Source organism: Taeniopygia guttata, chromosome 13, assembly GCF_048771995.1.
Source record: "Taeniopygia guttata chromosome 13, bTaeGut7.mat, whole genome shotgun sequence".
NCBI lineage: Eukaryota > Metazoa > Chordata > Aves > Passeriformes > Estrildidae > Taeniopygia > Taeniopygia guttata.
In genome coordinates this window covers 3,227,754-3,251,305 of record NC_133038.1, presented here as the reverse complement: position 1 = coordinate 3,251,305, position 23,552 = coordinate 3,227,754, and the positions used below count along the sequence as shown (strand labels likewise).

At 50.0% G+C, this 23,552-nt stretch overlaps 1 protein-coding gene across 1 annotated transcript; it reads right to left on the bottom strand.

Moving 5' to 3' along the window:
- Nucleotides 1-11,504: 11,504 nt before the first annotated feature.
- On the bottom strand, nucleotides 11,505-15,826 carry WNT8A (Wnt family member 8A). The gene is made up of 6 exons (XM_002199547.6): nucleotides 15,611-15,826; nucleotides 15,490-15,523; nucleotides 15,139-15,277; nucleotides 14,107-14,232; nucleotides 13,851-13,993; nucleotides 11,505-12,913 (listed from the first exon to the last, which is right to left on the bottom strand). Exons 1-6 carry the CDS (start codon nucleotides 15,679-15,681, stop codon nucleotides 12,353-12,355), a joined length of 1,074 nt encoding a protein of 357 aa, XP_002199583.2. The 5' UTR covers nucleotides 15,682-15,826; the 3' UTR covers nucleotides 11,505-12,352.
- Nucleotides 15,827-23,552: the final 7,726 nt, after the last annotated feature.

Below are 23,552 nucleotides of genomic sequence, written 5' to 3'. Positions count from 1 at the left end.
TGGGATTCCTGGAGTGAACAATTTTAAGTCATCAATGAACATGGTTTTTATAATGATACCTGGTTTCTTTATAATATCTCTCCTCAGTGGATGGGCAATGATGTACAAAGGAACTGGCAGTACACGGGTGTGAAGATAAGGAATGGAGATGTGAAAAGACTCCTTGGGTCCTCCCTTGGAGCAGCAGGAGGATTTAGAATCAGGGAATCGTGGAAAATAGGGGCAAATGCATGAGCAGATTGTTACTGCATGTGCTCTGTGAAAGTGCCTGCTTGGAGGTAGGAATGGAGAGTTTACCACCTGTGTTCTCAAGGTCTGCCAGTGGTTTGGTGCTTGGATCACTTGGTACCTTACATGTTGAATCATTTCTTTGGAGGCTTTTCTACTTGAATATGTGCAGAGGGTTTCTCTCTGCGGTATGAGGTTTTAATGAAGACAGCTCTATCACTGTAGTAATGCTGTTGCAAATCTGTTAATCACTTCTTGACTTCATAAAGCAGACATCAAAAATTAGTGGTCAGTTTTCTTTCATCTCTGGGAGTGGAAACAAGCAGAGCTGGCACAGCTGTGAAGTTGTGTATGGAATGAGAGGTTTGAGCACAACTCCTAGGTGGGAGTAATCCCTCTCCAGGGTACAGATGAGTCTGTGGCTGGGAGGATCTGTGCTCCTCTGCCCCAGCTGCACCTCCAACTGTGTTCTTTTGTTTCCTGTTCTGTATTGTTGTCTACAGCCACCGAAGGTGATGATCCAAGGGGAAATCACACTGTGTTTGCTGACACAGCTCTATTTGTTTAGAGCTGTGCAACAGGTAGAGAAAAGGCCAAATGAGGACGTGTGTGATCCTCTTCCTCTGTTCCAACAACACAGAAATGAAATGTTTCTCTAAACCAGGACATCCACCTTCAGATACTCTGACTGAGCTCCTCTCAGCTCAGAGGACTCAGAGAGCTCAGGAGGACTGGCCTAGGCACAGAGACAAAAGGCTGACAGACAACTAAAATTTGTAGCTATTTTCATTCTGCTCCAGCTGGTGCGTTTCTTTCTAGGTGCAAACAGTTGATGTGACTTTCATCAGCTGACAGGAGGGAAAAGGTGTAAGGTAAAGTATATTTTTAAGTTGAACTCTTTTATGTGTGCTTTTAGAGCTTTACTGCAGAAGATGATGTTTGGTCTTGTCCTTGTGTCCTATCATCTGGTTTAATTCTACTGAGGTGAATTCTGACAGATTATATTAATTTGGGTATTTGACCCAAATATACCCAAATATTTGGGTCAAATATGGTATTTGACTCAGGTATTAATTTGACCTGAGATTGTAACATCCTGAGAGTATAAACTGGCAGCTTTTGATTTTCATTCCCTTGTACTGACAAGAAATTGTATTTTTATTTATCTATCTATTCAGTTCCAATGAAAATTAATAGTTTCATTGTCGCCTAGTATTAATTTACAATTCTGCTACGGGTTTTCCTTTAAGGTTGAGAAGGTTTAAATACAGAATAATTGTCACCATTTGTGTGTGCCAACCCACCTGTGGATGTGAAATAGCTGTATTGGTGCCAGGGGAGTTCTTCAAAAACACAGTATGTTTTTTATGTGCCCACATGTCTACAATTAAAGTGTTTCTGCTCATGGAGGCCGTAGGATTTCCACAGTGGTCCGGAGGTGACACATTGCTGATGAGAATTTACTTCTTTTTTCTATAGAAAAAAAAAGTCTTCTAAAAGTTTTTTCTTCCCTTGGTCCATAGTGCCAGGGGAACATGTTGAGGCATGCCCCTTTCTGTTTGCTTTCAACAACAATGGGAATTCTTCAGTTAAGTATAAAAAATGGAAATTTCCTTTCTTTCTGCTCCTTTCAAGTATATTTAGGTAACTGAAGCACATTCACACTTGGAGAGATGGGGCTGTTTTGCAAGGGAAAACCAAAACATTCCAGTGCAGCTAATATTGCAGCTCCTCTAGTGTCTTAAGTTCAGGCCACAGCAGGAGGTGCAGATATCCAAGGGGAATGCAGTAACTTTTTGGATCTTTTCTTTGGAAGAAATAATAAGATGAGTCACAATTAACCCATTCATCTAAGCTAGTAAGGCTCTGGGGGATGAGAGAAGAAATGGGACCTTCTTAGTTCTAGTGGTTTGCTCTACAGAAAATAAACCTTTTCTCTTACAGCCCTTCAGGTCCAATCAATACATTTGTCTTCATCACTGCAGGCAGCATAAATTTGCTTCTTTTCTTACAACCTTCTCTTGTACATCTCTCCTTGAGATGTCCAAGCTCGATGTGATGATTGTGCTTTGATTATCTTGCTCTGGCAAACCAATGGGCTCCACTCTCCAGGAGAAAAGAGCTCCCAGGGCAAGTGTCAGAATGTTGGCACAAAGTATTTTGTTCCTCTTACATGATTAATGTAGAAAGAGTGTTTTTAAATAGTTTGTAATTTGTCACAGTGAGGCTTGCAATGGAAAACATGCCATAGCAGAGGCAGCCAGGGCCATAAAGTGCTGTTGTTGGGAAGTGAGGACTATTCTAACACAGGTGATGTCTCCAGGGGGTGTATTTCTCAAGGACTGGTGGGTGGATTAGCACTCAGACCTTTGAGGAGCAGGGTGAAAGCCAATATGTCCATGGTGACAGGGACACAGCTGGAGTTAAGAAGGATGACTAGCACATCCAAACCTTTTTTAAAGGATTTTGGTTGTTTTATCTCTAATGATCTTTTCTGGTTTCCTTTATTTAGCTGTCTCAAGTGTTCATGTCTCTCAGGCAGCAGAGAAGTGTTTGCCCTGGTGTCTCAGAAAATGAGGCTTTGAGTTTGGTCCCTCCCAGAGGGAGCTGCACACTGGTGCCATGGGTGAGCAGGGAATGCCCCCTTGCTCTCTGCCTGTCTCTGGCACTCGGGTGCTTGTGGAGCTCATCTCAGCAGAGCTTTGCTGCTTTCTGCTTTCATTTTCCAGCCTCTGGGTCTTGATGTCACCATGTGGCTTTGAAAAGAAATGGCTTGAAGTTGAAAGGGCCTGTGCAAAAAAGTTACCCATCCTTCAAAATGCGGGTTAGGGTTGTGTTTGTTCAAGGAGTAGCACCTGAAGGTCAATTCTGTTATTCCATGACTCCTTAGTTGATATGTTTTTCCAAAAGCCAGTAATCTCCAAGGAAGAAATGTCCTGTCTGGTAAAATAAAGCAAGACATATAAATTGCTTTAATGGTGTGCTCTAGTACATTTATATCTTCTTAAAATGAAGCTAAACCACATGCATGAGATGATAGATGAGTTTATTTTCACATGTGGATTTAATAACCTACCAAGATGTAGCTGCATATTTAGTGCCCGAAGTCATCTCCAGGAAAATAGTTCCCTGGGGTGAGGTCAGTGTCTGCTTGCAGCCAACAGAATGAGTTGAAGGGGTTTGTTAGTGGTTAGCTTGGTTAGGAGGCAGGATAGTTTATATGATACTGAACTAATCAGGATGATGTGGAAATTAATTTCATCTTCTGCACAGGACAGAGAGAGTGGAAGTGCCCCTGAGACCATCTGGGGTTTAAAACTCTGAGGAGCTGGAAGGAGCTGACTGCCCCTCTGCTCTCTTTGTGGCACTGTTTGTTACTCTTCCCAAATATTTATTGGATCATAGTTGTAATTAAATTTGTGCTGAAAATGTACAGAGCACTCTGCACTTAGTGTAACATGAAACTAGAGATCCTCTACACTGAAGCAATACAATGGCAGGTCTTGGCCACAACAGCCCCCTTTGGAATGGGAGATAATCCAAGAGACTTCCCTGTTGATATGGCACTTGCTAAGTTAAAGCACAGGAAATTGTGAATTTTGGCTCCATCCTGTTTGACCATTTACACTATCTCCTTATCAATGTACCTGGCCTGGTCCGGGGAGATTGGATGGTGTCTGGATACAAGAAGTACAATTTAGTGCTCCCAAGTGCTTGAAAGGGACTGGACAGTGATTTGTGAGCTCTCTGGTGATGGGTGAGATAAAGCCCTCAGTGGGGATGTCCTCTGCCCTGCCTCCACCCTGGCCAGAGCTGGGCCAGGCTCCCCATGCACACCTTGGAGCTGGAGCTGAGTGCAGGCTGTGACCTGATCATTCCTGAATTCCAGATTCGAGTCTCATGGCCTGTAGTAGATAAGAGAAATAAATCAACGTGCTGTAGATGTTTCTCAGGTAGTTCAAATCGCAGGTTGTTTGGTAAAACAGAGGCTGAGGCCTGAGATGACAGCGCTCACACCCTGTGGGGAAAAGCCCATGGGACAAGCAAGAAATAGGAGAGTGAAGTAGTCCAGGCTGGGAAGCACAACTGTGTTTGCCCTGGGATAAATCTTATTACCTCAAGCACATCAAAGCATAAATATATTGTCTAACTCTTGGACTCAAGCTGGTTTGAGCAGAGCCATCCTGAGAATCTCTTCCCAGAGCTCCTGCCCAGGACTGGCTGGTGCTCCTGTGCCAGCAGAGATGCCCCCAGGAGCCACATCTGCAGCCTGCCCCTGACTGGAATTACCTGCTCTCCCAACACCTGTGGTGCAGCTGTAATGCTGGGAATGCTTGGCACCTCGGGAGGTATTTGGGACTGAGTTAATTTAATTATTCTCCTGCTCATTGGCTTCAAAATCCACTTAGGGAGGAGTGCCTTGTCCCTGTCACAGCTGATGGCAGCTGGCCAGCAGAAGTCTGCCTGGCAGGAGTGGGAATGAAGAACTGGGCCAGAATAGGTTTAGCTTCAAGGCACTGGGCAAAAGGGAGAGAAATAGAAATTGCTGTCTTTCAAACTGCTGACTCTGCCCTCGATGGATGATCCCCCAGAAGTGTCAGGCCAGGAGCCACAGCTCTGTGAGTTAGAAAAGCCTGTGGAATTGAGAGGAAATGTGAGAGAAGAAATGTGTCCAGGCTTGATCTGAGTCAATAAAGAGAGTCCCACTGACACCACAACCCAACATTTCAGACCAGTGCCTCATCACAGCTCTGTTTGAGGGCTGGCAGCTGGGACAGGCAGTGCAGCCATGGTCCCAGGCAGAGCTTACAACCAGCACACTCAGCCCATGCATGGCCTGAGTTTGAGCCCAAGTGAGGTAACCCTTGTGTCTCTCCCCACTGTTTTACAGTCTTTCTACTGACCTCGTCATTACCATCTTTTATGGCATCCCATGTGCTGTTGAAAGCATCAGAGGAGGAAATGAAGGGCCCTTTACTGTCCAGGCTCTGTGCTCACATGTCCCCTGACGAGCTATTCTCTCCTGGCCATGCCCACAAGGGGCTTCAATTAATGTTGCATGGGACACTGAAGAAAGAATAGAGAGAGAAAGAAAAAGAATAGCTAAAATACTATTAGAGATGTCCATGTCTATTTCCCATCATGTCCTGCTGCTTGTACAGCTCTGCTATCCCGTTCTGTGACAGATTCAGACTTAGTCTCTTCCATTTTCTGGCTCTGACTCGCTCTGTCCCACATGATTGTAACTCATCTTTGCATCCTGACTGCGTTTGCTGAGGATTTCTTAGCTGTGGCCATCAATCTCTGCTCCTTGCTTCTCTTAGAGTTACCATCAACTCCCTCTCCTCTCCTTTCCTCTCTGTGTTTCAGACCCTCTGGCAGGAATGAGTGTAGGTCCAAGAGTCCCATGAGTGTGGGTCCTGGTGCACAGTTTAAAAGGGTCTTTTCTAATCTCCAGAAGTGTTTGGACCAAGTCCACTTTGTATGGGAGAGCTCTGGTGTGAAGCTGTCCCAGCAGCATCTCTATAGATAAATAATCATTTAATTAGGGAGCACCTCATGCTTCTTGTTCATAAAATATAAGCCACTCTGTGTGTTTGGTAAAGGAGGAATGGGATAGGAGAAGGGAAGGGAAGGGAAGGGAAGGGAAGGGAAGGGAAGGGAAGGGAAGGGAAGGGAAGGGAAGGGAAGGGAAGGGAAGGGAAGGGAAGGGAAGGGAAGAGAAGGGAAGGGAAGGGAAGGGAAGGGAAGGGAAGGGAAGGGAAGGGAAGGGAAGGGAAGGGAAGGGAAGGGAAGGGAAGGGAAGGGAAGGGAAGGGAAGGGAAGGGAAGGGAAGGGAAGGGAAGGGAAGGGAAGGGAAGGGAAGGGAAGGGAAGGGAAGGGAAGGGAAGGGAAGGGAAGGGAAGGGAAGGGAAGGGAAGGGAAGGGAAGGGAAGGGAAGGGAAGGGAAGGGAAGGGAAGGGAAGGGATTTTGAAAGTACAACGCAAGTCACATTTTTCTGATTTTCTTTAATCTGTCAATTTTCTGTTATATGGCTCAGCTCCTTGGGGCTTGAAAAGGGGGAATTTACTGCACTGTAAGCCAGCAGTGATTTGCAAAGTGGATTGTATCCTAGGAGAGAGCAGGGAACCAGAAAAACATGTGGGGGAGCTTGTGAATCCCCCTGCAGAGGTATAAATACACTGTGCATTACCAACTCTCTCCCAGCCACCCCGGGGGCATTTTTGGAGGGGACCAACCTGCTCTATGTCCACCTCTAGTACCATGAGGCCATACCAGAAATATGGACCAGCAAGTGGGCAATAAATTGACACCCTGGCTCCCTGTACACCTCCTTCTCCTTGGAGAAACCTTTGGAACCTTTCCCAGTAGACTTGTGCTTGATCAGGACTCCTGGCTGGAAGTGCAGCATGAATTCATACTGAATATGCAGCATTCCATGGGAAGCACGGACTCTCCAGCCAGGGAAAGCAGATGCAGCTCACCCCAGCAGACAGTTACTGTAGGTGTCCTCCCCAGCTGAGAAATGTTTGGGAAACACTTGTAACTCTTTTTCTCAGGTGTTGCAAAGAGGATTTGTTTTGTAAATAGTGAAGCTGTTAATTGCCCTGACTTTATTAAGAGGGAGCCGAAAAGGTGTTAACAAGTTTTCCTTTCTCTGTGCTGGCAGTGAGCCAGCACAAGTCCCTCTGTAAGGGAAAGGTGGCAAAGTTGCTCTGAAAGTCCCTTTGCCCCCTAGAGAACAAAAAATTTAGGCACCCCTTTAGCCAAAGGCTTGGGGTAACGTGTGAATTTTGTAGGAGGGATTTAACTTGAATCACACAGAGTTCAGCTCCAGGGGATTCAATCTCTGTCGGTAACATGGACTGGAGTGTCCCCAGGGCAGCACAGCTGGGAAGTCAGAGCTGGAAAAGAGCTTTAAAGGTTGTTTTCTTCCTCAGCTTCTCCCTAGGCACAGGTAGAGGGAAGCTCAGGAGTTCAGCAGCTTTGGTGGGGTTTAGGGATCTAACTTCAAGCATGTCACTTAAAAATATGTTGTTGAAAGATAGAGTTGAGGTTTCCAATTCACTAACTGGCCACAAAAATCTTTCCTGTGTACTCCAACAAGCCAGACACCCAAATGCTCCCATCTTTCCCTGAAAATTCCTGCTGATAAATCCCACAGAAGGCATGGAATTGATGCTTTTTCATCCTCCTCTCTGGGACTGGCACTAGCAGCAGGTAGCCAGGGGCTGATTCAAGCCCTTTAACTTTTTCCTGCTAAGGGTTGGTTTTGCAAGTGGAAAAGGACCTGTGACTTGTTTTTTAAGACTTCAGGGAATTGCTGGCACTCGCTGGTTTCCCTGCAGCAGATGCAGCGTGACCAGGAATCTACGCTGCATATGAAAAGGTCACTTACCCTGCTCAAGAGAGGAGATTCTAACACTTGTCAGCTTGAGTGATGGAGGCTCTGCATGGAGAGCCATAATATTCATGTCAGAGAATTGCCAAGCCCTTGCGGAAGTGTTGAAGATGGATGGCCTGGGGATACACTCCTGACACTTTAATACTGGGGGAGGATACAGCACAAACATCTCATACAGAATTATAATCCATGAAAGGGCACTGGGGGCATAATTTAAAGGTAATCCAGCAGGCATGGAGTTTAACAGCTGAAGGGAAGCAGGCTGGGGGAAAGGAGGGATGCTGCTGGGATTTGGTGGGGCTTCTGGGCAGGGAACAGATCCCAGCTGGGGTGGGATCAGGGCAGGAGGGATCAGTGCCAGCCCAAACTCCATCCACCTCCAGACTGCTTTGCAAAATCATCTGCAGAACCTGCACTTTGTGTGTTAATAAATTTGATTCTCTGCTTGCTGTGCAGCAGTGTGACCCATCGAGGGGAGAGCCTGGGGCAGCTGCCTCAATCTCTAAGCAGAAGTGTCCCTGGCAGCCTGCTGGGAGGGGCTGCAGGGGCACACGGTGGCAATGATGGCGTGAATTCCCTGCCAGAGCCATCCCTGCACTCTCTTCTGGGAGGGGGAGCAAAGGAAACAGCACAGATGCAGCTCCTGTGCCAGTGACATCCTGAGTGCCCAGGCTGGCTCTGCGTGCTGGGCAGCCCTGGGGAGGAGCTGTCTGTCTGCATTGGTACAGGCTGGCACCTGCACCCCAAACTTCACCTTCCTGCTGCAGTGAAGGAACTGACCCCAGCCAAGGGCACCTGAGCCATGCCCCTGCTCCTGCCTGAAGCGGAGTGAGGCTGTGCAGGCATTTCCACCTGCTGGGAAGGAGACACCAGAAGAAAACTGTCCATCCTGGACAGCAGCACAGCATGGCCAAGAGGCAGCTGGTGACACAGGGACAGGGACAGTCCTGGGTTAGATGGGAAGGGCTGGGAAAGCTTGTGGGCTTAGCCTGGGCTGTTATCATGGTATGAGCACCCCAGCACTGACCTTCTGACCCTGTGTTAGTTGAGCAGGTACCTCTGGCATAAACCTGCCCTGGTTTGTGGTAATGCTGTAGCTGGAACATATTATTTCATCATTTGGAGGATGTTTCCCTTTCTCACTACAAATGGATTGCAAACCATCCCTCTCCCACAATAAAGGCACAAATACTCTGGGGGGACACTGGTGTTAAATCTCCAGAAAGGCAGTGGTGATCCTGAGCTGATCCCACAGCTATTCCACAGATTTCTCATCACAGAGGATGCTCTGTCCATGTCAGTGGCTGATCAAACATGAAGATGCTGCTCCAGAACTATCCAAGTGGCTCCACAGCCCTGCCTAAAGTGTCCCTGCTCCAGGGGAGAAGCAGTGCTGACAGCTCTAGAGGGACAGGCAGCAAGATTTTGCATTGAGTTCATGCAGCACCTGGCCCAGATTAAGATTTTTGGCTTTTTGTTGTAATTAGGACCTGTGGGACAAGTGGTCAGGTTGCTCCTCAAGGCTTTAGAGAGCCAGCCCATCCCTTCTTCCAGGTGTTACAGGTGATTGGGATCAGTGCCCAAACTGGAGCTGACTTGGTGTGATCATAAGCAAACATGTGCAGGTTTGAAGGCATCACCAGTCCCTGCAAGAGCTCTTTGGCTGTGGTGGGAGAAGGAGCCTTCAGAGAGCAGCCAGTGACAGGACTGGGCTCTGCTGTGTGTGCTTGTGTTTACTTTGAAATGCTCTGCAGGGGTAAAAAAGCTGCCCAGGTAAAATCACAGCTGAAATGATGAGCTCAGTCCTGTGGCATCCCCAGAGTTTGTTACCCTGTGCCCCGTGGCATTTGTGAGCGTTATTAGAGAAACCACAGCAGCAGGCAGGAGTGTCAGGGCTCCCTGACAGTGCTGTGATGGATTAAGATGATCCTGAATTTCTATTGTTTTGTAGTGAATGTAGTGAGAATTGATGACTCTTGTATCCAAGCAACAAGGGGGAGGATAAGGAAGCTTCAGCTTCTCCAGGACTGTAATATCTCTGGCAAGGTGCCACTCTAAGCCATAGAGTTGATTTTTGTATTTGTTCAGTCTTGGTATTGTCTCTGCAAGGTACAGAAAGAGAAAGGAAATGTGTGTCATGGGATGGTGTGTAACTTTCTCTTGAGTTTGCTTCAGTTTGCATTTGGTCTCTGGCTTTTGGGTGTGATTTGCTCGTGTTCTTAGAGAGTCTGGGAACCAGAAATGTAAATGGCTTTGATGACAAATTTAAGGGAGGACAGTTCATCTCCAGCATTTAAATACAATGGGGTGGGTATGAATGCTGAGTCGGTGGGAATGGGAGGGCTCAGTGGGAGAAGGATTGGTCTTGGCAGTGGAATTTCTACTTCCCTCTCCAGCCCATTTCCCTGGGATGGAGCCTTTGTGGGACAAAGGTCTGGTCTGGGGCTGTTGCCACCTACAGACCTATTGCTTCTTATTTTCTGTGTTAATGTTACTTTGGAAAGATGCTGCAGAGAAATGGGTAAGATGATATATAGCATGTGCTGCCCATTCCTGCTCACTGGGAGCCCTCATCTCCTGGGATTTACCTGTGTGCTTTATTAACCTGCTGCTGGTATACAGCAGGAGGGTCTTTATGTGTGCTTGGGAGTTATCCTGGTGAAATAGTTTCCCTCCTCTGAGAACACATCAATAGGGATGGTCCTGTGCTCTGTAAAATCTCATTTTGTGGGATTTTGGTGGTACCCTGTGCCTGCAGCTGCTGGGGCTCTGGAGCACAGTCCAAACCAATACAAAAAGAGAGTCTGGGGGTAATATTTGTGCAGACAAGTCAACATTGCTCGAGATGCAGGAAAGCAGCTTTGCTTGTCTGTTTTTATCACTCCCAGTTCAGCCTAAATTTTGGGGAGTTGCAACTGCTGTTGTGGCAACACTGTGCAAAAATCTTGGGGTATCTTGATTTGGTAGGGTGAGTTACTAGAAATAGCTGCCCTGAAGGCAGCATAACCCCCCTAACTGATGGTGTCACCCTTCTAGCTTTAATAAAACCCACTTTGCATAAAATAAACGCATGGAAGTCAGCTGTACTCCCCAAATGTGCGTTTTGCAAGCTGAGCTCCCTGATCTGGCTCTCGTGTGTGCCGAGGCTGTGTTTACACAGGGAGCCATAGGGAGACCTGGATAAAATAGCACTGAAGCATTTGTAGCGTGGGTGCAACGCGCTGGCAGAGCTGTAGGGTGATTTTTACACTTGTCTCTCCTCCTCCTCCCCTGGCTGGAGAGGCAACTCGGTGGAGCATCCTTGCCCTGCACATTGGGGGTGGGTGATGCTCAGCTCCCTCCGGAGCTGCCCTGGCACAGCATCGCCAGCGCTGTCCCCTCCTGCCCTCCCCGAGCTGTTGGCACCCGGAGCAGCAGGGATCCCGCAGACACATTCACAACTGTCCCCGAGTTTTCTCTCCTGCTCCAGTTCAAAGGGTTCCTCTCGTGCCTCCAAGAAATTTGCAGTGAGTGCCGATGTGACGCTTTCCACATCAAAGCGGGGCAGCCTCGCATTGTCTGGGGGATGTCGGGTCGAGGCAAATTAAAGAGACTTTGGGAGCTTCAGAATCGGCTTTAGCCAGGCTGTGCCTGCATACTCAGCACTTGGAAAGGGCGAGATTACGGCGATAGGTAGGAAAGCCAACCCTCCGGGCACTGCAGGCTGGAGCCAACTTACTGAGATCCAGGAGAACGGACTCATTGCCCTCGTTGGCTTTTGGATTAATGATGAGGAAATTCGTGGAAGTGCTGGGTTTTATACAGAAAGGGGCAATTTTGCACCTAAAATCATGCTGCTAGGAAGCCAGAAAGGAAAAAGCCCATTATTTTCATTGTGGTTTATTGCAAAATACAGTCCAAAATCTTAAAGGATACCTTCAAAATATATAGTGAAAACAGATTGTGCTAAGCAATAATACAATTTATTAATAAACAACATTAGGCATAAAGAATTCTGAATTCTTATCTGCTAATTTAAAACAAACAAACAAACAAAAGTATAGGAACTGTAAACTGCTTAATTTTATCCAGTACAAATACATGAAGCTATTGTCTATTTGGGGCGAGGCTTTTTGTGCCAAAATACAAAATTCAAAAAGGAGGAGAAAAAAAAAAGGTAGGGAGGGAAATATGTAAACAGTGGCTGTAAACTTTTCAAAGCCCTCAGGAGGCTGCAGCTGTGGTAATACACACCACGACACTGTCAAACCTCCTCTCACATCACAAAGTGCATAAGTTTTCCTCCAGAAATGGTGCCAAGCAGCTGCTGTGCTCCAACAGCCGGGACCTGAGGCTGCAGGGATGGATCACCCGGCTGGACCCGCTCTTGGCCACAGCACCTGTTCCCACCTCTCAGGCCAGGGGCTGGAGCCCCACTGCTGGCATGGGCACACCCGCTGGCAAGGGCACAAGGGCTGAGCCCACACAAGCCATGAAACTCCTCCCTCTGTCCAACACACAGATAAAGTGACTCCCGAGAAGAAAGAAGCTACTGGTAAATGTTGAGGAAAAAACCTGGAAGCAAGCTGGACCATGGTCCCTCAACGCCCGCACCTTGTGCTTCCTAATCCCACCTCATCCATCCACAGGAGACCCCAGCACCTCACACGGTGCACGCTCGGCCCTCCGGACCTCAGGACGCTCCTTCCCCAGCGTGAGGCCACCAAAGCGTCCCTCCCCTATCTCCTGTGGCCCCGGTTCCTCTGCCTGATGTGGTTGGGCGCGGCGGAGTCGCGGCGGGTGCAGAAGTGCTTGGCCACCAGCGTCCGGCACTGCTCGCAGCGCACCGTGCAGCACCAGTGGAACTTGCAGTTGCAGCTGGCCACCACCTCCGTCCTCCGCTCCTCCACCCGCAGGCCACACTCGGTGCAGAGCCGCCGGCAGCTCCTCTTCTCCCACTGCGAGAGGTTCTTGCCGGTCTGCAGGCACTCGCGGCCCTCGGTGCCGTGGTGGCCCAGGCTGGCGTTCCTGGTGCAGTAGTCAGGGGAGTCCTCCAGGAAGACGAGCTCCGTGGCGTGGATGTGGTGGAAGGTCTCTGCCGTGGCCCCGCGGCTGTCGGCGCTGTTGCCGGCTCTCATGCGCCTCTTGTCCATCTCCAGCTTGTGGGCTTGGTCGTATTTGAGCTTCAGGTAGTTGCCGATCTCGCGGAACTCGGCGAGCTGCAGCCAGCAGGTCTGGATGCTGCAGCTGCCCGACACCCCGTGGCACTTGCAGGCTCTCTTCATTGTGTCTTTCACCGCCTTGGTGGCATGAGGTGAAGAAATTAGGAAATCTCACAATCAGGCTCTACAGCACTTGTAATTTGGGGACACTGCATCTAAAGTGGCTCCTGCTTGGCATGCCTTCAGGTCCTTCCAAGAGCTGATGCTCTTAGTTCCAGGAAAAGATCTGTCCCACACCTAAGTGGGCACAAACTATTGTCCCCAGCCCTTCCAGGGGAATCCAGGCCAAGAAAAATTGTTTTGTCAGGTCGTGCCCTTCTCACGCCACTCACCAGCATCAACCCACTCCCTTTCAGAGGTTTCATTCAGAATGTGTGAAACTGCTTTGGAATAATCATACCCAACCTCTCTGCATCTCCTCCAGGCCAAGCACTTCACAGATATTATCTGCCTATCTCCCTCTGGTATTTATAAGGTCCCAGTCGCTGGTATCTATGTGAGATTAAGCCTTGACACACCCTATGAGATAGGTATGTTAAGTGTTGTCATCCTTGTTTTTACAGACAAGGAGATTTGGCAAGATGCTGAGAGCTTCCACGGGCCGGGCAGGAGTGGGGGTGAGTCTGGCTGGCTTGTGAGCAGGGCCAGCTCACACCTGGCTTCCTGGCCAAAGAACTTGGAAATGCATATTGCAAGAAAGTAAAGAAGGTGGTTCTGGCTTTGTTTTACAGACCAGACAAGCCTAGAGGTGAGTACAAATCCCATGCATTTCTGAATAAGTGGTGTGTGCCAGCAGTTAACTGCATTTCAAAGCTGCAGAAGCTGGAAGGGGGAACAACTCTTACTGTGATTCCCTGTGTTGAGGTTCAAGGCCAGATTCTGGCTGTGCTTTTTTCCCCCCCATGCAACCACTACTGGGCCTGGATTTTCACAGGGGCCTGAAAATGGGCACCTGGACAGCCTAGATATTGTTTTCAATACAGACATTATTATTAATACTATTATTATTACTTACAAGTCTCCCAACTTCATTGTTGTGCAGGTTAATCAGCGCGCGGGTATCATGTCCTGTTTCCAAAGCATCCACGAAGAGCTTGGAGACCTTCTCCCCAAACTCCACGTTGTCACTGCATCCTCCCCAGACCCAGCCTCGGCCGCCTGCAGGACAGACACAGGATTAAGGACCGACCTGCCCCAAATCCTGCCCTGAATCTGAGGGCTGTGTGTGGGGACAGAGGGACGGGTCAGTCTGTCCGGGGCCGGTCACTCACCGACGCGGCCGTTCCTGGAGTCGTCGCAGCCGCAGCTCTCGAAGTCTCCCAGGCTGCAGTTCCTGGTCAGGGTGTACATGACCCCGGCCGAGCTGATGGCGTGTACAAAGGAGGTTTCCCGGGTAGCTGGGGGAGAGGAGGGAAAAAAGCTGTCACATGCAAATATAGACATCAATCCCGGATTATCAGGAATGATCTCCTGTGCTGCGAAGGCACAAGGAGAAAATACCCACACGCTCTGTGCAAAAGGTAAGGTGCTACAGAAATGAAATTCTCATGACTGGATCTCTTCAGGCTTCAGCATCACAGGGTACAGCAGTTTGCTATCACATTATGCCATACATAATATGGCACAATATGTGTCCATACAGGGGATGGAACTTCTTGCCAGGGGTAGGATTTTAAGGAAATGCCATAGTCCTTCTCTGGCCAAGGTGAGTTATTTCTCCTTTCACCTGGCACTCGATTCATCTCTGTCCTTCCCTGCCTGGGGGTACGTTGTGCTTTGATCTTGCCTGCTGGAGAAAATGGTCATTGATCCTTTGAACCTGTGCTAACAGCTGTCTGCACTCACACTCCTAGTGTAGTCCTTTTTGGCTTTCTGAAGAGATTCAAATAGAGATGCTGCCCTGGGTGAAAGGAGGCTTCTGCCCACTGAAATACATAACACTGAGATATAGCCACAGCTTTCTTATGAAGGCAGTTTCTCAGTGCACATCACTGGTTTCTCCCTTTGCCTCTCCTGCACTTCTCCCCACTGGAAGCTCGGGTGTCTCTAGCACTGCGCTCCCCGGAATGCTGCACACAATGGAGCAGCACCGCAGCCAACACCGAGCCTGGGACCCCAGGAAAACGTTAGTGCTATTTATGACACCAGTTAATACAGATACAGGAAAACAGCAGGGATTTTTGGGACAGGAAGGCCGTTTTCCATCAGTCGGTTAATCACAGCAGAGCTCCGTGCAGGGCACATCCCAGCGGGCACCGGAGCATCCCGGGCGGGGCGCGGTGCTGCAGGTGAGGGTCACTCACCGCTGCGGAGCCGGTTGTGGGTGGAGAGCTGCAGGGCGCTCTCGGGGCAGTTCCAGCGCTCCCAGCCGAACTGGAACTTGCACTCCTCCATCCCGCTGTGCGCCCCGGCCGCCACGCTGCTGGAGTACGTCAGGTAAGCCTGGCACGGGAAACAGCCGCGTTAGCATCCTCCCTGTTTTCGCACTTATCAGTGAAAACAGACAGAAGCAGGTTGTGAGTCCTTTCCCTCTGTACTTGGCAGGACTTGGAGCCGATATGCTCTGGGAAGTCTGGTTCCTTGGAAAGTACTATTTCCCATTTGCAATACAAAATCACTCCATTTAAATTCCTGACAGTCCGTATGTTAATTACCTTAGGTCCTGTCATCAGAAAGTTATTCACAGACCTGAAACAAAGAAAATAAAATAAATCACCTTACCACAGGCTGAAGAGCATCTCTAAAAAATGCCCTTTCCACCGAGCTGGACCCTACCATGCTGCTGTGTGGAGAATGGCACTGTAGACCCCCGTGATGGAGAGGATGAGGAGGGTGCTTCTCTTCATGGCTGTCACAAGCAGTGGGGTTGGATCCCTTTGGCTGCTCCGTAGCTCTCCACACCGCAGGTCTCTGCACAAGCAGGGCCACCTCCCTCCACTCCTTCCCAAGGTGAGCTATGGGGATGGAGCAAAGCTGCAGGAACCTCCAAGCCTGATATTTATAAGGTGAAGTTGTGAATAGTCAAAACCCCCCATTCATTTGCTACCCAATGACTTAATGTGATAAAAAAGCTCCCGCTCCAATGGGTGACAAGGAACCGCCTAAGGTTGCACTTCAAAAGGCGGCGGGTGTCCCTGGGAGCGGGATGGTCTGAAGGAGAGCAAACTTCCCTAACAATGGGACACTTTTAACTCTCTTCCCCGCCACCAGCCATCCCTTTCTGCTGGCCCCAAGTCCTCTTGCCTTCCCCTTTTCATCCTCTGCTTGCCAGCAGAGGCTCCATCCCCACGTCCCTCTGAAATAACAAGCGGATGCATTTCTATAGTTCCCCTGCTATCTGCCTGCTCCCTCCTATGAGAACTCCCCGAGGAGTTTTAACAACCCTTCTGTAAAGATCTATAGGGGATAGACCTCCCAGGTCTCCTTGGTTTGCAGAGATGCGTTTAACGGCAGGAATTTTCCTTCTTGCCTCTTTATGATGAAAGTTTCTGCATTTCCATCCTGATACCAGCGAGCGTGGCCGGTAGCATTTGGAAATCTCTCTCATTTACGCGGCTGCAGCTTGGGAACACTGTGTGAATCATTTATGTGGTTTTCTCCATGATCCAATGCTGTAATTAGGGGAGCAGTTTTCTGGGGTTGGCAATTTCCTTTTGGTGAAGGCTGCTGCAGCACAGGCACAGCTGCTGCTGCTCCAGGCAGGAGCTGCCCATAGCCTGAGTGGAACGAGGGGCCTCTGCTGCAGCTGAACCTTCATCTGTGCTTGGGAAAGGAAAATCCTTATCAGAGGAAACCCAAAAAGCCTTTTGGTAGTTATAGCCAGTATTGTTAAGGGTTGTGAGGAGCTGTGATGCAGCTGATGGAGGAATGAGGAGATGGTGTTCATGGAAACTTCTTGGTCTGTTTTCCTGTGGGTGAATGGTCCCAGTGGGGGAGACTCACCCTGGGCAGGAATCCTGGCTGCTCCATGGGGCAGTGTGGGTGCTTGGCCCCAAAGCAGTGCTGTGCTGTGCCAGCAGTGACAAACAACCCCCTGCCTCTGCCTGTCCCTGTCCCATGGCACACAGGCACAGCCTCTGCCCATGGTGAGGTGTCTCTGGCTCCATGGCAGGCAGAGGTGCTGCCTTTTTCCTCCTCCTCTCAGCTCCCTGACTGACCCTGGGGTACTCCCACATCCCTGAGCTAATCACTGCTGCTGCAGGGGGACCGATGGAAGAGTGGCACAAGTGAGGTTCAAGGGAACAGGACTGCACTGGAATGGCCCTTGGGGAGCTGCCCCACAAGCAGAAGGGGACACACAGGGACAAAGCCCATCTTCACATGCAGGCAAGTGGCCACAGCCAGCAGCACAGTGACGAGGCAGAGGGATGCACCTCAGAACCTTTGAGAAGTAGTTTTCTGTCCTGCCATGAAATGCTCAAGAGCACTGCAGAGCCAGCAACCTGCCCTGTGGTTTGACACCTCACTTCAGCTGGGTCTGAAGTGCAGGCCTGTGAGCTCAGCTCCCACTGCTGCAGACCTGTCACTCCTTTCTCCTGCCTGGAGATCAACCAGCTCCTCTCTGCTCCTGGCTGCAGCGAGCACAGGGACTCCCCCTGTCCTGCTGCCCCTCTGCGAGTGAGGGGAGAGGTCTCCACCTCCAGACTCTGCACAAGGGCAGCCTGGAGTCAGCTGGGCAAAGCCACAAACAACCCGTTTGTAACCAGAGGATTAAAATTGCAGATTGGTTAAAATGCAGGGATGCAAAATACCTTCCAAGTGAGCACAAAGCTGGTGCAGTCCCACCAGCATGGAAAACCCTCTGTGAGTCAGCATTTTAATCATTACCATCCCGAACAGATCCTACTTGTTAGAGCTGTCAAAGGACAATTACTGGGAATGAAGTGTTTCCCATGTATCAGGGGAGCTCATTGATTAATGCCCATGCATATGGCTTGGAAATCTGCGTGCATTTTCTGTGTGCACACAGGTAGTTTTGGGGGGTTGTGTCTGGCTGCCCCTGAGGCCATTTAGATGGGTTTTTTTCTTGTCTGAGACAGCTTGTGCAGCTAAAAAAATGTTGGCATGTCTGCTCTGTCAGCTCGCACATGATACTGCTATCACATGCCAGAGGAATAACAGCGTCCCTGGGCGTGAGCTGTGCTGAGAGCAGCCGCTGGCAGGACCACACAGCTCTTTGCCCAGGCTATTAAAAATGTCCTTTCTAATTAAAGTCACAGCCTTTTTAAAAGTCACTCATAACGTTGTCACTTGCACTAGTTGTCAGCAAACAAAGCAGCGTGCTGGGACAAGCCTCCCCACGCTGCTCCAGGCTTTTCCCACATTAACTGCTCAGGCCTGGCAGGCAGGAGCCAAAACTTCTGCAGGGCACCCAGCAATGAGTGCACTGATCCCAATTGTATTTCTGCTTGACTTCTCCACCTTAGGCAAAAGCAGACTTGGGTCTCACTGTGTTAATAAATTTGCACTTTGTGCAATGTCCTTGCAGCAGGAGAGATTAAATGTACACATCTCTGTTTACAGCTGGGTAAACTGAGGCACAGGAATGGGTGGTCTGGAGATCTCGGGGTGGATCAGTGGCAGAGCTGAACCAGGCAGAGCTGTTTAGAAGCTGATTTTGGTGCTTTGCTCCATAAGTCACTGGGCCCATGCGGGCCAAGCTCAGCTGAGCTCTGGAGGCTCTGGGTGCTCTCCCATTGCCCATGGGAACAGCCCACTGGTCACCCCATGGTGACCCACCCCCCATGGGGCATCTGAGAAATGATGCTGGAGGTGGTTTCCCTTTGATTTTCCCACTGCCTAGAAATCTACTTTTGGTTTGGTTCTGGATGGGGAAAAAAAAGGAAGTCTGGAGGGCAAATTCTGTTGAATGTACCTGGTTATGAAGAATGTGCACTGTCAGTGATCTGGGCAGCCTGGACCTCATGAGCTGCAGCACCAGAGCCTGCACCGAGTGATGCTGAGGGACAGGCTGCTTGCAAAGCAGTGTCCTGAGTTCAGCTGGACCCCCTCGACTTCACTGATAAAATGTTGGTTCTTTGTTTCTTATTTTTGTGCTATGTAACCAAACAGGCAGTGCTTTTCATGGCATGGTCAAAATCCTAAAGCATTTTGGTATCTGCCCTAATAAAAGAGATAGCAACAGTATATGCAGTCCCATGCACCCACAAAACCCTTTTCACACCACAATGTGGGTTTTCAGGGAAGCAGACATGATGTAAATCAGTTTATCAGGGTGGCAGGTCCCACAGGGGTGGGGTCCTGGCTTGTGCTGCCCCGTGGCTGTGGACAACAGGAAAATAAAGCACAGGCCACTTGCTAAATTGCCCTTGGCAGGTGACACATTCAGAGCCCTGGCGTCAAATCCTGCATTGCTGCCCTCCTTACAATAGAAACCCACCTGGGTAATTAGAAAGCCACCCCCTCTCTGGTGAGCTGGAGGATGTTTTATGGTGCTCTCCCACACTGCTCACCCCGGGAAGCCCCCAAGCCCCTTGGTCTGCACACAGCAAAGGGGATGTGTCCCTGTGCTGCACAACACTCCATCCCAGAGCCCTGCAGCTGTGGGGCAACCCTCCTGCACACCCAGCTCTTCTAGGAATTTTTATTTTTAGTCTTCTCACCTTCCTGTATTGGGGAAAATATGTCCCCATTGTTCTGCCTGCTGCACACTCCCTGTGGGCTGCTGCAGTTCCCAGCAGGAATAGACAGAGGCAGGACCCAAGCCCTGGACCTGGCACAGTGCTGGGGGGAGTTTTGCCTGTATAATGAATATGTTTTGATTAATGAATAGTAATTGGGGATGGAGATGTAACTGGAATCAGGTATTGTGCCACACCTACCCCACAGGCTTGGTCCTCTTCATGCCTGTTTTGGCACACAGAAGTAGCTCAATATTTACTGAAAACAAGATTAAACCACCCAACAGAGCCAGCTTAGGGTGTGCTTTCCCAGTGAAAAAAATTATCCCAAAGAGCTGCTGTCTCTCAGCAGCACTTTGTGTCCTCAGCTGTACCAATACACCTAGTTTTTCTGTCTTAATTTTGACCCTGATTCCCAGCACAGCCTTGTACAGCCTGATGGGGTAAGCAGTGAACTTCATCAGTGAGGCCACAAAAAATCAAATCCAAGGTAAGAGCCACTTCTACTGAAGGAAATCCATCCTGGGATAGAAGCCAGCACCATAGGAAGCTCCAGGTTTGTACCTTTTGGTTCCAGGAAGGAAAAAAATTGAGGTTTGGAACCAAATTCTGATCTTTCTAGACACAAACTGGCCAGGGACATAGATCCTTCCTAGCAAGGGCTGTCAAGGTGATTTGGGAATGTCCTGATTGTAGAAAAGGCCTCAGAGCATTGCAGAACTCTTGGATCTGTGTGCACAGGATGATGTGTTTAGGCTAGAAATGAGAAAATACAGAAAATAGGAGTGGGGTGGGGAAACTTTTATTCCATCAACAAGAGGGAGAGCAAGGGGCTCAAGATGTAGATTTGACTTGCTGTGGGCTCACCATGTGTCAGGAAGGAGGTGGATGAGTATGGCCCCACTGCAGTGGGGAGGATGGGCTGGGAGATGGGTCAGGACCCCCCCAGCCCAGCTGACTGGGGACAGTGGCTGGAGGGGGATTCACCCTGCCAGCAGCAGTGCCCATCTCTCTGGGGAAAGCTCTAGAGAGCACTTGGCTGCCCCATGACCTCACCAGCCTCACCTCACCTGCCTCCTTTAGGTGTGTCCCCCAGAACCTACAGGGCTGTTTACACAGCAGCCTTAATAAAGTAGGGACAAGTGTTTTGTTTTTCTCTCCCTCTTTAAAGGAAGTGTCATGCAAACAGAATCAGTGCAGCTGATAGGCTACTGCCTGGGCATGCATGCAGGGACAGGTCTCTGTCCTGGCAAGGTGTCACCTCCCAGGTGAAAGCCAGTCCAGGAAGAGATTGGGCACTGATACAGAGGAAAATTATCACATCCTTCTTAATTATTCCTAGCCAAACTCAAGTTAAATTAACTGATTACAACCTGGCTCATGTGGAGCTCCCCATCCTTTCCCAGCATGGGTCCTTGTATTACCCCTTTGTGGCTGAGGCTCGGTCATCCCTCCTGTCCCCCATCCATTTCATGTCACAGATCAAACCCAAAGATCTTAAATTCTGAGTTGGATGATATGGGTGTTGCTGCTGGATCTGTCTGGCACACTCAGTGTGGGAGGTTTTGGAACTCACAGAAGAAAATCATGATTTGAGCCACGAATATTTTCTTTAAATTTGTCTTTGTTTCTTTGGAAAGAGGCGATTCCAAGTGCAGAAAGCTGTTGCTTCCTCTGGAAGAATCTGGGCTGAGAGCAACTTAAAATAATTCTTTGAGTTTTTCTGGGAAAAACAAAGTGAGGAGAAAAGTTGCTTCTGGCCCCAGCTTTGCCCACGAAGGCAGTGGGGAGCCTGCACTGCTGGGGTTTGTTCCCCCTGTGGTGCCCACCTGGGCTCTGGCTCTTTGCTGTGGTTCCCCCTAAGGAAACCCCTCTTGTTTTGCCTGTCTTGGAAGTACAGAGCTGGGTGGAGAACTGTGGGCACTGATGCCATGTTCATCCCTTGCTTCCACCAGTCTGGTAGCGCCATGCATTTCTCCATCTCTGAGGCAGGAGGAGACGGCTCCAGTGTCACCTGAGGTCAGGGTGGGGTGACAGCTCTTTGCAAGATCTCTGGTTTTACTAAAACAGTGTTAGGCCTTTGCTGTTCATTTTAAAGTTGATCCAATGGGAATGTGTAAGGTGAGGATGTGGCTCAGGGGTTTAGCTCAGTGTCCCCGCAGTGTCCCCGCAGTGTCCCCGCAGTGTCCCCGCACTGCCCCCGCTCTGTCCCCGCACTGTCCCCGCAGTGTCCCCGCTCTGTCCCCGCACTGCCCCCGCTCTGTCCCCGCTCTGTCCCCGCTCTGTCCCCGCACTGCCACCGCAGTGTCCCCGCTCTGTCCCCGCACTGCCACCGCAGTGTCCCCGCTCTGTCCCCGCTCTGTCCCCGCTCTGTCCCCGCACTGCCACCGCAGTGTCCCCGCTCTGTCCCCGCTCTGTCCCCGCACTGCCACCGCAGTGTCCCCGCTCTGTCCCCGCTCTGTCCCCGCAGTGTTCCCGCTCTGTCCCCGCAGTGTCCCCGCAGTGTCCCCGCAGTGTCCCCGCACTGTCCCCGCAGTGTCCCCGCAGTGTCCCCGCTCTGTCCCCGCTCTGTCCCCGCTCTGTCCCCGCACTGTCCCCGCTCTGTCCCCGCAGGCTGGTGACAAGGCTCCCCCCTGTGGGATGTCCCCGCACGGCACAGCCGTGCCCAGCCCGTCCCGCACGCACCGTGCCCGCCGGCAGTGCCCGGGGGCACAGGGGTGGCACAGGCTGGTGTCACCAGTGTCCCCAGTGTCCCCAGCCGACCCGCAAGCCGAGCTGGGGTGGAAGCTGTGCAGCAATGCCGCTGCCCGAACAACCCCTGCGGAGCTCTCCATCCTCATTGCTCGGGCTGGCTGGCCAAGCCCTGGGATTTTCAAGATGTATTGAGGGAAAAAAAAAGAAAAAGAACCAAAAAAAACTCTGCTGTGGGTCTGTGGTTCATGTGGCCATGAAGGAGCTCCGTGGGCAAGAGCAATCCTGCAGCAGCACCACCTGCCCCCCGGTCACGGCGCTGTCGCCGCCCCCATCTGCCTCTGGATTGATGCCCCCAAAGCCATCAGCGTTACTGGGGCTGTCTGCCAGCGTGGGGACTGCAGCTGTGTGACATCTCTTCCCTCCCTGTGCCGTGCTGGCACCGGGTGAGGGCCGTGCTGCAGCCCATGCACATGGCCGGGAGCAGCACCAAATCACCCAGATCCCCCTGAAACAAGGGCCTGGACAGGACAGAATAAAACAGTGAACTGGGGGAGCAGTGAGGAGCCTGGAGCATTATAAAGCCATTATGCAGCTATTGCAATGCTATAAGCTACTGCTACTCCTGCTCCCTGGAGAGGAGGGTCCTGGCAGTGGGAGTGATGCTGCTGCCCAGGGCATCCCTGCTGCCTCCCTCACTGCCCTTGGACTCAGCCCCACACACCTTCAGCCAAGGCTCCTCATGCCCGATTTCTTCATTGCTAAATGAAATGTGTGATTTTGGACCTGCACACGTGTTTCTTTAACACTTTGTGGTGGTGACTCCTCCCAGTGCTAGCAAGGATGGGGGGACCAGCTGTGGTTGGGTGTGACCTGAGGCAGCTCCCATGATTAGACACAAAAATAAAACCCCAATTCTTCTTTCTGAGATAAAGAATTATTTCCAGCATCATGAGAAAACAAAGCAAGGAGGATTATTTTCCCCAAACAAGATGCTGTTTGAAAACACCCACTTGGAGTCACACACAATTTTTTTCCTCCCTTGTTGTTGTGACTTCACCAAATCAAAAATTTTGATACTGAGTTGGCTTCTGAATTCATGAGATCAGCTTAAAATTCCTGAAATGTTTTTTTTTATTATTTTGAATATTCTAATTCTTTTTGTTCAGTGCTTACTGCTGGAGCCTTAAGACACCTCATTTTCACTTGTCCCTTTGATCAGAGCAGCTAGAAACCCCCTTCTGCTCCCTCCTCCTCTTCCTTCCTTCCCAATTCCCCACGGACTGAATGAATTCTGGACCCGGGCCTTGAAGCAAACACGAAGCACTGGGAGAGTTGCAGTTGATGGTAGGAGTTGTCAAGAGCTGTTGTCAGCACAGCTTACA